Genomic DNA, 16,068 nt, shown 5'->3' with positions numbered 1-16,068 from the left:
TTTTAAAAACCAAAGTTATTGGCACTTAAGAATAGTTAAAAGTCACAATTTCTAAGGAAATACTTGGATAAGTATTAAAACCGAAAAGACCATATATCACAGTTGCTTAATTTTTTTAAATGCTGTCGGTTATAGTGTTATAGAAAAAAAATACTCAAAAGTAATTATTATCGCCTTAGGTAGAAACTATACAGGGAAGGCACAACATTCATATATGGTCTACCATATAACTCACATCACGTCATAAATTTAGATACAGCATATTGTTTAATAGCAAGTAGTACAAACTACTTATTAATTAAATATTACCTACATTCCTATTAAATCAAAGCGGATTTTCAACAGCTTTTCGTCGTAAATTATGGTCATAAATTAAAATCTATTTAAATACAATCATTGTATGTGACATTTGCATTAATGGACATAAGTTTGTGTTTGTTTTCAGTTTTTAATTGGTTTATATCAAAAAATTAACTCAGTTGCTTACCGTCACAAAAATAAATCATCCATAACTAACATTACATTAAAAAGCATTTGTGAATGAAATTAAGGCACCAAGTAATATGAATAGAGTTGGAAAGATTTGAAACTAATGAATAACGAACTATTTCATTAGCATTCGTTATTATCATTAAATCTCTCAATATTCGATCTTGAATAATTTTTACATCCGGGGTATTTTTAATAATTCATTTGGTTGAACCAATCTAACGATCGTAATAGAAATCGATAAACATGATGGATCGATTTAGACGGCGATCAAATAGTTTCTGTACGCTATTTCATACAAAGTAATTAAAACAATCGATTTATAATAAAAGATCGAATTTTCATTTCGGCTGACAGCAACTGTTAACATGTTGAATTCCCGCCATGATGACGTCACGCGTCATAGACTAGACAAAGCTTCGATAGATGTGTGAGAGAGCAGCTAGACGAGCAGCCGGCGCACACCGCACTCGATGCAGAACTTGGCGGAGTCGACAGGAAAGCGGCTGCCGCACTCGTGACAGAAGCGCGAGAGGCGCGCGGGCGGCGGCTCCGCGTGCACAGAGGACTCCGACCCACTCGAACTCAGCTCCTGCCGCGACCGCCATACCCCGCTGCGCTGCGACGACGCTCGGGAACTAACACGCTTTTCTATCAAATTTGAAAATATATCGTATAACATCGACTTATTGTAAAAAAATACTTAGTAGCGACCACACAAAAGGAGGTTTGAAGGCTGTATTGAAAATATGAAAAAAAAAAACAGTTGTACCACATTGACTTGTTTTATTTTCGTCATTGTTGTCAATAAGAAAATCTATCGAAGTATGTGTTAAAAAATTTCGTTATTTATTCTTACCGCTTAACGTGTGGCTGCCGAGATCTTTGTATTGTGCGTCTAGTTTGGGTATTGGCTCGCTCATCTCTGCCGATCGCTCCATGGCGAGGAACTCCTCGCTGGAGACGGACCTGACCTCGTCTTTGTGACTGTCGACAGACTCCGAGCCGGCTTGGCTTCGCTCCGGTGCTTCAGAGTCGGTCGGCTCTTTGGAGTTACACAGCGATAATTTTGATGGAGATATCCTGTTTAAGCTGTAATTGAAATATAAATACAAACATTACTTTTATAAAACTTTGAAAACCATTTTCATGTTATTGAGTTCAATCAGTAGATTTAAGAATTGTCATTGTTAGATATGTAGGGTAGGTAATCATTAGTGTTATAGTGCATTAGAAAATTCTAGAATATAACTTTAACTTTACAGTTGTGTACGAATTAATTACCTGACTAACCTGCTATACGCTGAATCGTTGCTGGGCTTTCCGCCGGGGGAGAAATGACCATTCGAAATTTGTTCATTTTTATTGTTTTTCTTTTCGATCTTCAATCGTGATTCCTTTTTGGTCGTATTGTGAACATTCTTGGTACTTATTATTTCTTTACTGGGTTGGTTGTTTTCTATTTTCTCCGACTCATAGAATTTATCAAAGTCCTTTAGAGATTGCATTACGTCCTGTTCGAGCAGGTCCGCTTTATGGCGGTTCTTCGAGGCGTCTGCCTTCAGCGTGCCTCTCTTCTGTATGGAATCAAGGAGGGATGTGGAGCGTTTGACGGAGGATGGGAAAAGGTTTTCGCCCTTTATATTATTATTGCTAAAAACAAGAGACATCGATTTGTTAACTGGTATCATACCATTATTATTTAAAGTTTTGGCAATAGGAGTACTTTCACCATTTATACTGGAAGTTTTGTGCGTATCGAAAATATCAGATTGCTTAACTATCCTAGTTGTAGAACTATATGTGCGTTTCTTTTCACTTTTTTGCTTATTGACCTCCTCGTCAAAGGAAGTCATAAACTCTTCTAGATCGAAATCTTGGCAAAGAGATTCATCGTCCCTAACCGATGTCTTTGAATTTATACTTTGTTCTAAGGAAGACATAAATTTTTCATATTGTGAATTAAGATCGTTTAAAGAGGCTGCATTAGTATTGTTCGTGTTATTGTTTTTAATTGATCCGTTCTTAATTTGTGCCAAAGATTTTTTACTGTTTTTATCATTAAAGTTAAACGAATCAAACTTAGCAGGAAGATTTTCCGTAGTGAGTAATGACTCCATGCTACTGATTATGTCTGGATTATTAAGAATAGTGGTAACGTTTATGGGTAAATTATCGTTTTCATTGATCAGCCTGGGATCTATGTAGTTACTGTCGGTCATAGAAGCGTTATCGTATGATAAAATAGAATCAAGGTTAACGAAATTTTTCCTATCTTCGTCATTTTTTATCTTATCAAGTTTAAGAGGTTGTTTTATAGTCGTGCGTTGAAAACTATGATACATGGATGGTGCTATTTTAGGAATTTTATCTTTTAACTTGGGCGAATTGTAATTGGAAGAATAATTAGAAAACGATCTATTTAAATTACTACTCCTATTAAAATTGGTCCTGTCTGGTGTACTAATATTTTCTTTGCTGGTTTTAGTGAACGTTGTGTTTAATTTTTGACTAGAATTTTTATCATTTCTGTTTATTCTGAACGAACTACATCTACCACCGAATGAACTTTTATTTTCGTTACTGGGACTTCCGAATGATTTCATTCTCTGTAACGTGGGTGTTTTTTGATAAGTCTTATTTAGTGTATCTTTCATTAATTTAGTATTGTTTGTTAGATGCGAAGGTGATATTTTATCTTTATTTGGGCGAAGGACGGGAAGGGTTTTATTTAGTTCTTTGGCAGAGGTTTGCATTTTTTTAGGTATATTTGTGTCAGACGACATGAGCTCTTTCATTTGTCTAGCTGCAGACGCGAAGGGATCATAATTGTCGTCAAGCCTGTAATGTCAATAGTAAAAACATGCCCTGTAAAAATATGCGAGGAAAGTTTGTACAGCTTATGCTAAGAAAACTAAGCACTATGATATTTTTGCAATGATAAGGAAGGTAAATAAAATACACACAAAAACTTACCTCAATGTTCTAGTACATGTAAAACTACAGTACACACCTTACTAAGATAAGGGTTATTAAATAAATACAGACATACAAAAAGTACAAGGAATGAATGGAACAACCTTTTGTTTTCGATTTTAGGTAATTTTAATGGCGGCGCTTCAGAGGAAATCGAATGTGAATCGCTATTATCTCCTTGATGATGTTCCTTAACAATAAACGTTTTGTTATCTATGCTATTCCGAGTTTCTTTGTTAAAACTTTTATATTTTTTACTCGATTTTGACGTTTTTAACAATTTTCTATGAGATTGTTCTTTTGTCATCAAATTATTCGTTTCAGATATAGAAGGCAATTTTAATTGGGGCTTAACTTCTTCTAAAGTTTGGATTTCTTCAACACATTCTTTTTCATAGAACTTCAGCTCAAAAACTGTGATGTGTTCCATGTCGTGTATGTTTGTTTTAACGTCATCACTGTTAACATCAGTCGTTTTATTCAATATATCCTTTAAATCACTTTTTAATTCTTCCAATGCATCGGAAAATTCATGCTTGTCCACATTTTGATTTTGTAAATCTGTTTTATTTAAAGCTTCAATAGAAATAGAGTTAGGTGTATGTAAGCCATCCATATCGCTGTCTAATTTATCTTTTGCAGTTTTACTGTTTATCATTTGATCTGTTAAATTAAAAAACTCTTCTAATTCAGCAGGACCTTCCGATATCTTCGTATAGGTATCCCCACTGCCATGACGACTCATTTCATTATTAGTTGAGGGCTGCCGAAAATCTTCAACGGAATCATTAAACATTTCCTCACTTAGATCGTGTTCGTTGTTGTTTTCTTCGAATTCTTCAAACGAATTATTTATTTCGTCAAATTTATTTTCACTGTCTTTATTTCGCGATTCTTCATTAGTTGATACAGCAGTCGTTGCGAGACTATTATTAAAACACTTTTCTGATTCATTTACATACAAAGTGTCTTGGAAAACAGTGCTTATTTCTTTTAAATCAAGTTGCGATTCACTTATTTCTTTTGATTGCATATCATAAGACATTTCCATTTTTGGGTTTTTATATAAAACTTCCACAGAGGCATCTGTCACCAGGGAATTTGAATTTTTCGGCACGTTAAGTTCTTTCACGTAATATTTTGTTTTCTTCTTTTCCTCTTTGTTCTGTTCTTGGCTGCTATAAATTTTACAAGGAATACTGGGACAAAACAGTTCAGTGTTAATACCGATTGACAGACAGTTTTTGTTGTTAATATTGTTAGTTTGAACATCGTCGAGACTGTCTAAACTCATCGTGCTTTCTTTAACATTATGTTTTTTGGTCTTTGGAAACTCCGGTTTATCTTTTTGTTTTCTTGTTGATGATGGATTTCGTTTCTCAATTTTCAGCTTTTGTGCCGAACGCATTGTATCTTTATCATCTTCTTTGAGACTTCCTAATTCACTTGAATTAGTTACTGTTTTTATCACACGTTTCTTTTGCAATACAGTTTTTTTTATAACAGGTATTTGACTTTTGCTATCTTCAGTAAGTTTAGGTAATCCGCCTTTTTCTTCAATGATCTTCTCTTTTCTTTCATTATATTTATTAGTGATTTCCTCAAGTTTTTTTAGTTGTTGCTTTTTTTTTACATTTACTCGATTTCTAAGATTATTCGAAGATGGTTTATTGGTTAATATTGGATCGGCGTTACTTTGTAAGAAACATTTGGAATTTCGGGAGTTTCTATGGAAAAGGAAAGGAAGGGTTTCAGTATGCTTTGAATTTTAAAGACAAACAAGGAGACAGGAACGCTTAATGCTATCAATTCGATTTAAAAGAAATGACAAAAAAAAAGTGCAAGCAACCTTCCTTTCCCCTTATTTGCTATAACTATGTAATATAAAAGAAAAAATAAATCGGAAAATACCTAGTACTACTAATGTCTCTCGCAAGTCTCGCCTGTCTCGCCTTAACATTCGCATCGCCTGAATTGTTTTGAGTTGTTCTTGAATTTCTTATGACAGGCACATGAGGTGCGCTGTCTTCGTGGCAGTCGTTACTCGACATTGACTCTGTAATTGAAGTCAATTGTTTATACAGACTGGCAGATCTTATACAAAACCTAAGGTAGTAAACAACTACAGAGTAAATTATAGTGAGAGTAACTGATTGTGTATTTACCGGATGTTCTGGTGCGGCCCTGCTTGTAGTCGCCGAACTCTCGCGGCGGCGGAGGCGATACCCCGCGGGAAGAGTCCACTGATGTCGACCGGCTGGCCGTTTTGTCGCGGGACTGCGATGACCTGCGGAATATTTGTAGGTTGAGTAGGTATAACATAATTAGTCGACGTTTTTAGCAGCAGAAGAATTAGAGCAATTATCACGTTACGGCTATTACGTATTGATAATTCTTGCCTAGTAGTAAGTAGCAGTCAGAATGGTAAGAAGATATTGAATAAAAGTGAACTCGAATACTACTTGTTTTAATAAACATTCACTAAACTCTGGTTCGGTTACCTATTGAGTAGGAAATCTCTGATAGATGTTGCAATTGCTTTGTAGTTTCTTCATTCAAGCATATTGATACAAGTTAACTTGACTAAGTGATAGTTGTGGGTGTATACTGACTTCCTGCCGCGCGCGAGCGGCGCCCTGTACTGGGTGCGGGCGTTGAGGCGCTGCTTGGCGTCGGCGATGTGCGGTGGCGGAGGCGCGGCAGCAGCGGCGGGCAGGATCTTCGCCTTGTCCGCGCACCACTCCACGTGGCGCTCGAACGCGCGCACGCCGAACGCGCGGGAACAGTGCGGGCACCGCTGTAGCTCCGCTGCTGGCTGCAATGTTAGAAGTACCCCTTCGTTATTAAATCACGTGGAGATCAGAAAATTTATTTCTGTCTGTGAAGTCGTGAAAGATTCCGAGTCGAACCAATGTTATAAAGCATAGACTACCGCTACCTCTAGCAATATTAAAATACCTAATATCCATAAAAATTAAATAGCATCATGTAATCTAGAAAAAGGTGCAAAGATTTTTACTTTCAAATCTGCACGCAAATCTCAAGTAACGTGTTGTTGCAAAAAGTACAGGTTGTATAAGTACATTGTAACACGCCCTGACAAAAACAAAGAATGTAACAATTTACTTGTAACTCAAGCAAGCATTTTTCGCTACTACTTTATTTGAATAGAGCCAGTTCTTCCTACTTCATAACAAAGGTGTACGAACTCTTTATCAATGTAGTCATTTTGCACTGGAGCGTGGAGAATATTTTAGCAAGTCAAAGGCGGCACACGAGACTCTGAGCTAATAAGTACAAATTAACATTAAAATGCTCGCTGGGATATATTAGCGAGGTGTTTACGTTCGTGACATGAAAACCACTTTCACAATGATTCCTTACTGTCATGTAAATCGGACACAAATGCCTTCATTTGTCGTCTTTTGCGTATTAAGATATAGGCACATCGTATTGTTGGCCAACATCTTTAAAAAATTATCAGACGTGTTGGTAACAAAAAATAGGCCCTACTTCAGCGGATGGAATGGAATTACAAATATGTTAGGACTGCGGATCCAGGTTAACTTATGGTAGCATATTGTTTTATGATTATGAATGTTATACAAAAAAGTATAAAGGAATGTCACAGTCATAAGTGACTACTTGTATGTACAATCTAATTTCCATTTATGGATAATAAGATTTTTCCGATACTTTGAATCATAGTTCCTTAAAAGAAGTCGTTACAGTAGTACTATCTTAACTACATTTTTAAATCAAATATTAATTTGTACAATTTAATAAGTTTCATTTAATGAAATCCGGTAGCGAGCGTTTATTGCTCAGTGGATAAGCACTTGACTTTAATTTGGTCCTGGGTTCGTATCCCGCCATATGCCAATGTGTTTTTCGATTGACGGTGAAGGAAAACATCTTGATGCAACCTGCTTATATCTAGGCCAGGGCCATACATAGGGTAGGCTCCGAGCCTCTCGGAGAGGACGTATAGTGAGCTGAGGATGATGATGATGATGTTGGTGAAATACGGATTACCAATGTAACTGGATACTTAAAATCGATTCACTGCATCACAAATGTCAAAGAATTAAAAAGAATTGCTCCAATTAAATGGGCCGAATGTAATTGACGTGCGGAAGCATCGGGACAGCAAGATCGCGACCAGTCTGCTCTGGTATTTACTATCTAGTTCGCATCTTTACTGATTAAAATCTAGTAATGGCGAAAGTTTTAAGCTTCGTATCTTAAATAACTTTTTATTGCACGTTTTACAAAAGATAATAAAGTGAATTATATATTATCAAATATAACAGTTCTAAAATATAAAGTTTTAATATTTTCTAAACTATCTCAAACAGAAAATTCAATCGCTATCTGAAGAGTAAATATTTTTTATAAAATATTTTTATCAACACAAATTTTAAAATGGTTCCATAATTTTTTAGCGCGCACCATATTTCGACACATCATAACTTAACATCAGGTGGGATCATGGTCAAGCGCTGGCTTATTCAATAATAATAAAAAAGTTTTTCCCCATGCACTCATGCTTGACGTTTTCAATTCATTACTTTTATAGTATGTATGTACCTTTTTTATTGTGCTCCTAACTGACTGTGGTTTGGGTTTGGGCGTCGGCTTGGCAGTATTCGGCGGGCTCTTCTCGAGGAAGGGGCTGTTCTCTGGAAGACCGAAATTCTTTGGCAAGTACTGTTCCAAATCTGTGCCTGGAATATCGCACAATCAGTATACAGTACGTTATAAGTAAATATATAATTAAACATTTTACTCAAAAAATGTCTCCCTTTACATTTATTGATTGTGAATATTTCATGATAGCTGATCTGGTCGAATCCATTAATTAAATACAAGTTAATTAATCAGAATTATCATTATGTTAAAGGTAATTATGAAACAAAATTAAAGCCAAAAGTTATTATTATAATTAATTCTTAGGTAAATGTTATAGCAATTATTTTATGCATAAGTATATTTTCAACTCGTAAAGTGACTAGAGTTGCGTACTAAATAATATGAAGTAATGTATTGTTTAATAAGACAAATTAATCGTCAAACTAATCGTCCGAACCAATTCGCAATCAAAAAAACGAAAGAAGTCAATACGTACAAAGGATTAGGCGCAATGCCAGATGATTGCCAAATGCGGTAAGCCAATCCTAGACCACAATACGCAGATTCATAACAGAACTCCTAAATTTTGCAATTACGACCTGTTCGCAATGTTTGTGCAATTATTTCTCGATGTATTGGTTGCATTTTGGCATGTAATGCTATTTTTCGTGGTTAACCGTAAACTTTTGCGGTCTTGCCTCGATATATTCAACGACACTATATGCAATCAGAACCACACTGAACTATAAGCGACACACCCAAGGCACGGCTCGAGACAAACAATCCCTGCATTTAATATGATTTAATAAACATGAATCATCGTTTTATTTCGCATTCGATTCTTGAACCAGTCGTTCTCAAACTTCAATGCCTACAAAAATATCAGATACGATAACAATTTTGATTTGAGAAAAGGTTTGGGAAGTAATAAGTTAGAGTATTAATGAAGGTTATCCAGAATAATCGAGTTGCCATATTAAAATTTGTCATAATATAATACGAAAAAAAAAGTAAATTTTAAAGGAAAGTTTTATGTTTGAGAAAAATTTCAGGCCAATGACTATGAGCAAAACTCAGAGCTTTATTTTTTCTGTTTGATTGATTTTTATTTATAGTCGACGAGAGCATTTCTGATGAAAGATTGAGAATCATGTACATAGAACTATGATGGGTTATGGTAGGCGATTGTAAGCAAACACAGCGTAGGAACAAATATATTATGCAAACATGGACCTCGTTTCGTACAGTTTAGAACATACAATCGTGCTGTTTACGGCTACAATCATTTTCTTTGTTTTCAGACTGTTCTATATACTTCTGGTAAAATCTAGAATAAATAGTAACAGCGATTTCAAGTTACCTATTCAACTCACAGAACCCCTGAAGACATTTTGGGTTTGTACTGATTGCGCTTAGCTCTAGTTTAAGTGCGTCTCTAGAAGACCAAACTCTCTTCTGTCGATAACTCCTATCGTATTACTCAATACACGACGCAATCGTTATGATACAAAGATGAATATCATTAGAGTTTATCACAATTGGAACGTGAAGAGCATTACCCAACACAATCATTTGCAATGAAATGAAATATTACGGTACCGTATGGATTTAGTTATTAATGTACTTCACGTAAGTGGGGTACTTCGCAGTTATCTTATAAATTCTAATGTTATTCAGAGTCAGCACTGATTCTCATTACATCGATGATTGTAGGTGTTAGTAAAATGTCCGCATACAATGCGCGGTGTCACCGTTACATTGGTGTCGTTGTGGCAGGCAATGAGGCAATGATATGTAAATGGTTCACCCACTCACCGGAACTGGGATAGCTCGTTGTTGCCAGCCCTTTTTATCCATAGAAAATATACATGTTTATAAATATATACGAAAAAAAAGAAGAAAGAACATATCAGAATATTAGTATGTTTCTAATTAAACATAAATGATATATTTCCCACACAAAGAATAAAATAATATGTAATTCCATCACAATAATCCACCAACAAGCAAACCACAAAATAATTGTAATAAAAAACAAAACCGAAAATTACCTTCACGTCTCTGCCTCGATGAGTCGAAGGTCTTTCGCTTCTTAGCCATGGTCTTCTCGCAAATTTTTACGTGTTTGGCGAGGGACTGTGGTACGAAGGTGCGGGCGCAAACGGGACAGGGCATAAGGGGTAGCGGGCCCGCGGGCTGCGGCGCCACAGGGGCCACGGGGTTGGTGGGCACCGGCGGCGAGGGCGGCGGTCCTACATGGCTCGGCGGGGGTGTCCTCAACAGCGGCCGGTACGACTCGCACGGGGAACTATCCCCCGCCGGCTCTGGGGACGCAGAACGAGACGACTTTGCTGATACTTCTTGTTGTTGACGTTTACCTGAAACAATTGATATATTATGTGAACTATATTCAATGACATTTTAAATGAAGTGAAAAATAATGTTGAAGGACAATGTTAGTTAGGTTAATAAAAAAAAGAATTCTCATTGTAAACGAATTATATACGAATGATATAATACACGGTATCGTAAACAGTTGTATAATTGAACAATATCGTGAGAGAAAGTGAGGGAAATGAAGTTATAAAATGTAATTACAATTTTCTTAAACTGTTAATCAACTGAACTGATGATATCGAAATAGAAAGGTTGTATTAAAAATAGAAATTCTCACAACTTCCGACACATGATGATCATTAGGTAAAATCCAGCAACACTTTTACTATCCCTGACTCAAATTACTCATCTCTTTCACTTTCCGAAGCGATCAAATTACATAGGGTCTGTTATGTAGCAAGTGTAGCCTAACATTGTATGTTACGAAAAAAGTAAACTAACTAAACCTAACTAAATGAAAATAATATACTAATTCACGATTCATAACTTAATTTGTTCATAAGTTGTTTTCTGAGACCAAAAACTCTGTATAAAACATGTTGTCATCCCTGTAGCTATCTTTGTCAAAAATGACATAACAATATGTTTTAAGGGGGATTTTTATCTCTGAAACCACTTTTAATAACCATAATAAATTAATTACCTTCTGTTATTAATTTTTTTTTGATCCTACTTTCACCTGCTATAATAATTTTCTCGTCGTTGTCTGCTCTATATTTTCTACTTACGTCCCATTTTCATATGAAAAAGGGATTATAATTAATAATAGTAACGCGATTCTAAGCGCAATAACATAATTTTCAAGGGCGCGTTGAAGGTAAACATGACGCAAGCCATCGGCCGCGACCATCGATTAGGCAAATTACTATTAAAACACGCAACATGTTATATACAACTTAATAAATATTACCTAACAGACAATTTCCAGATAAGAATAATACCACAATTTGAAAACAGTGGAAATAATTAATGATAGAATATATTGTATAGAAGAAATTAAGATCAAGACAACATTTTTCAGCAAGGGGCTAAATATTAAAGCATAGTTGTGTAGATAGAAAAAACAGTCAGGAATCTCTGAATATTTATCTTCCTGCATCACAGGTGTAATCATTTCTATTTATCATGCTTAAAAGAATAACATTTATATACTTACAATAGCAACAAAGAAGACGTAACGTTAAATTAAACATGACACTGTCTTTAAATTAATATTATATTCGATCTTTTAATATCACGCTTATTTATATTCCGTTTTATCACAACAAGGCTGCAAGCAACTGATTCCCCTCATTTAACGTATTCGTGAACGACAAATAAAACCGGTTTCATTCACTACACTAGGCAATTAAATATATTATGTTTCTTTTATAAATGCAAGTGTTTAATGTATCAAGTTAAAACTTGTAATACGACCTTGACTTAGGTTTTCATAACCGAATGCATAATAATCAATTGCCATTAATGAGGCGGTGATTAAAAATTGTTATTAAGCGGGTATTTACTAAATTAAAGACGTCAAACTAGTTTGTCTTACAAATAGAGTTGTGATAGCTGTAAGAAAAGTTACGGTTTTAAAAATATAGATTAAATAAAGTTTAAAATTAATTCAGATAATCTTATATCATCCTCTTTTTAAAAGTAAAATAATTCTAAAAGCATTCTCCTCCGGAAGCGAAGATAAAATGTAAACGCAGTAAAGCGTCTGTCTAAATATCTGTTAAAGCAACCACAAATAAGATAAACTGTTAGTATATTTGCAAATACGCTGTGCTACAAACCGAAATAATATATTTACGGATTTAAAATTCCGTGTTAGTAGAGACTATCATCACCGATTTTAGCATTTCCGAGAACATATTGGCCGTTCTCAACACAAAATATGTCTTCTTTATGCCGCGCACGATGAGTTGACGCGTGCCATGAACGTAAATTGCTACAAGTTTTATTTAACAGTGGTTAACAAGCGGGTCGAAGTCTGCCGGCTGCCTACATCAAAGAGCTGAGTGTAAGTAATAAGCGGGGAGAGAACAGGGTTGGAGTTATTAATGGCGTTAACGATGTGTCTACAGCCGACTGGAACGCTAAGGATATCCTTGTCCAAATTACTATACGTTTTTATGTTCGGTTTTAAGTTCTGTCTCAACTTTCACGCTTGAATATAATTAAGTGGTCGTTTAAAAAATCCTTCGGCTTAAGTTTTTTATGGGATGGTATAAAGAATAAATAATAACATGCTTCTTGTGACAAATTGATTTCAAGTAGAAATAAACTACACAGTGGACTAAAAAGTTTTGCTATTAGACCTAGTGTTATAACGCGGTTTTAACATTACTAGACAAAATGAAGTGCATTCCTTAATAGCTACAAAGTTTTCGGATGTTCTCGAACTAAATAAGAGCAAGTATCCAGTAAGGATGGGAAGCGAAAACCTACCTACTGTGTTACATGTTTTTGAACTAATGAATACGTGAGGTTTTATATCAGTTTGTACCAAATAAGATAGACTACCGTTTAGGATAGTTGTAGGGTAATAAATAAACTGTTTAGTTTACCGTTTATGACTTGTTCTGTACTAAAGATATTTTTTAATTGCAGCCGCAAGCCAGACGCGTCCTAAATATCTTCCATTGAGATAATATCACGAGTAACTGACGATCGGATTTTTATAGCTATTAAATTTTTATTTCTTCAATTTTATATCATAACTTTTGTCCACTAATAATGATGTATTATAATTTTTTTTTTAATCACGACAGATTTTTTAAATAAGCTTCAAAAACAAATTGATGCTAATTATTATCTGGTACACATGTAACTATCTAAATTATATTCAAAATTAACCTGAGGGATATTGTCCGGAAAATAAGGGAAACATAAGGGTGGAAATCGTACTAGGCATTGCCTGGTACAGTTAGAGAAAAACACCCTATGGAAGATTACTTTATAATACCTAAAGTATAAACAAAGTGTAAAATTGACAAATATCACTGTCGAAACATTGTAATCTCTATTATTTTCACTAAAAAAAGTGAGCTATATGATTTGTAAAGGTGTTTCGTCAAGCAAGCATTAAAAAGTTAAGTTTTTAAACATTTTTCTTTATCATGCGATAATGAAAAAAACATAAGAGAATTGTTTTTGTTTACTTGTTAGGGTCAGAGTCCTATATAAATTCGTGACGTAGATACTATTGATGTGATTGTCTGACTGGAGAGAGGTTCCGTCTATTAATATTCCCCGAGTGCACACAAACGGATAGAGGCAACGGAAGAGTCAAGCTAATGCACGCTGATGTATTTCTGTCAACACCTGTTAATTGTTGACTTGCCTAACTTTTTATTTAACACAATTTTAGAACTAATTTATTTAAGAATACAGTTAAAATTACTTAAATTAAAAAATAGTTTTTTTTTGGAAATTAGATTTTCGTAATATCGTAAGGGCTTAACCGTTATAAAATTATACAGTATTTCAATGACATTTTTAGCCGACTTCAAAAAGAAAGAGGTTATCAATTCTATTTTTTTTATAGCTTAAAGATATATCAATCCATTTATTATTAGACATTATTAGAAATGATGGTTATTGAAATACGATTAAGCGTTGGCTTCCAAAATGCGATCTTGACAAATAAAAAACAAACTACTTATAATGGTATAAGTTTTGGTGTTACATATTTAAGGGTAACACATACTCTTTCATAACCGCTATGACACCCATAATATCAACTACCGGCTGTGAAAGGGTTAAAACACACTGTATCTAGCTGTTGCTTTTGGAGTTATACAAAAAAGTCTATTTTAATTTTTAATACTATAATGAAGACATATATGACAATGCTTTTATAAAGGAACTTTTTATAGGGGAATTATTGTTTAAAATATTATTTATGCAGTACGATTCGTGCCGATAAGTATGATTTGTAGCTCATAAAAGAATATTGGCATAATATGATAAATAAATGTTGCTGAAATCAGAAGAAATTGTAAAAAATAAATCATCTACGAGCAAGAAACTTTGTTTAAGTTGAAGACATAACTGATAAGTTTGCTATCGCAATGGTTCATGACTTTGTTGTGTCATTATTATATTTTTTAACGAAGATTAATTTATTTATTGGTAATTAACAACATTGGAAAAACATTTTTTATAGTGAAAAGTTCATCATAATAAAGTAAATATCATGTACACAATGTTTTGTAGTTTTTCATGTACACCTACAAATAATTCAAATTTGATACTTTTAACCATTATATTTACTATATCAAGAATAACTTATTAATGAAAAATTTGATGTTTGTTTCTCACACAATGGTGAGAATAAAATAGTTATAATTAATGTCATTAATATTGAAAAAGCAGGACTAATCAGGGAATATAATCAGGAAAGTCTTAAGACATCACAGCAATAGTAACGTTAAAGATAAACGGTATTTTTTAAAGCTAAAGAAAGCGCGTCAATATTAAAAATAGTAATTAAACAACATAATCCGCGCGAAGAGTCAATAAAGCACAAAATTAGTTCCTGTTCTCGAGACAACGGCGTGACAACGCGCTGAGTGAATCAGTTTTTGTTATAATCCAATGTTCTCCATCGAACATTATGAATATACGAAGAGAAATTGCTAATTTTGGAAATGATAGTCAGAATATTGTGCTATGATATATTTAAACATTTTAAGTCATCTAATATATAAAATTCTCGTGTCACAGTTTTCGTTCCCGTACTCCTCCGAAACGGCTTGACCGATTCTCATGAAATTTTGTGAGCATTTTCAGTAGGTCTGAGAATCGGCCAACATCTTTTTTCATTTTTTTTAACTGCGCGCGGACGGAGTCGCGGGCGACAGCTAGTAATTTTATAATAATAGAATTTCAGGCGTAATTTTTAATAGTGAAAATTATTAAGACAATAAATTTTATGAATTCACCACTACAATACGTAGACGCGACAGCCGCAACATTTGCAACGACCTGAATATTGAAACTAAAGAAAGTGACCGCAAGATACCACATGATACATTACACGAATCATAAAACAATGTCAGGCGCTTTCTGTAAAAGGTTAACTTTTAAAACTCGGCCGAGCAGCCGTGGGAACGGGCGAGCGATGTCTGCTAACTGCGAGACTGAGCGAGCGTTCCTCCTTCACACCTCTTACGTAAATAAAGGTCAGTAAATTAGTGAGATAATGTGAGAACTGGTATCCGGATAATGTTATACGTACTAACGGATCTGCAGATTACTTTCATTGTAATCTATTAGATTAGTACAGAGTTTATAAACTTTTAGTTTAATCAAAATTTTATAGTCAAGCATGTAACGATACGCACTACTATAAGTTGTTAAATGTGACATTTTAACATTACTTAATTACGTAATTACTTGCTTTTTGGCACTCTCTAAATTTGGTCTACCTTTAGTGTTTAGTTTAAATAAACGCTTCTAAACTTTACCAACTGCGTTTCTCTACGTACACCTTACTTTAATTTTTAGATTTTAAGATTGGTACACCTGTTTTATATTATTCATGACAATAACGTTTTAATATGAGGTAAAGTGATATTTAAA

The 16,068-nt window shown here is 34.4% G+C and overlaps 1 protein-coding gene across 8 annotated transcripts in view; it reads right to left on the bottom strand.

Annotated features, from left to right (window-relative positions):
* Positions 1–566: 566 nt before the first annotated feature.
* Positions 567–16,068, bottom strand: part of LOC106721011 (putative uncharacterized protein DDB_G0282133) — a 35,900-nt gene continuing 20,398 nt past the window's right edge. For 3 of the 8 annotated variants that reach the window (XM_014515832.2, XM_014515827.2, XM_014515830.2), the window contains exons 2-10: positions 10,149–10,475; positions 9,913–9,942; positions 8,056–8,192; positions 6,078–6,280; positions 5,631–5,752; positions 5,377–5,521; positions 1,774–3,330; positions 1,349–1,581; positions 567–1,140 (exon numbers count right to left, since the gene is read on the bottom strand). In XM_014515832.2, the coding sequence (XP_014371318.2) occupies positions 932–1,140; positions 1,349–1,581; positions 1,774–3,330; positions 5,377–5,521; positions 5,631–5,752; positions 6,078–6,280; positions 8,056–8,192; positions 9,913–9,942; positions 10,149–10,475 (2,963 nt within the window). In that variant the 3' untranslated portion in view covers positions 567–931. Of the gene's footprint in view, positions 1,141–1,348; positions 1,582–1,773; positions 3,331–5,376; positions 5,522–5,630; positions 5,753–6,077; positions 6,281–8,055; positions 8,193–9,912; positions 9,943–10,148; positions 10,476–11,650; positions 11,937–16,068 lie in introns of those variants that run through there. The other 5 variants (XM_014515829.2, XM_014515834.2, XM_014515828.2 and 2 more) reach the window with 5 other exon arrangements.

Source organism: Papilio machaon, chromosome 15, assembly GCF_912999745.1.
Source record: "Papilio machaon chromosome 15, ilPapMach1.1, whole genome shotgun sequence".
Taxonomy (NCBI): Eukaryota; Metazoa; Arthropoda; class Insecta; order Lepidoptera; family Papilionidae; genus Papilio; species Papilio machaon.
Note: the sequence above shows the minus strand (reverse complement) of the source record. Positions and strands in the feature narration are given on the sequence as shown.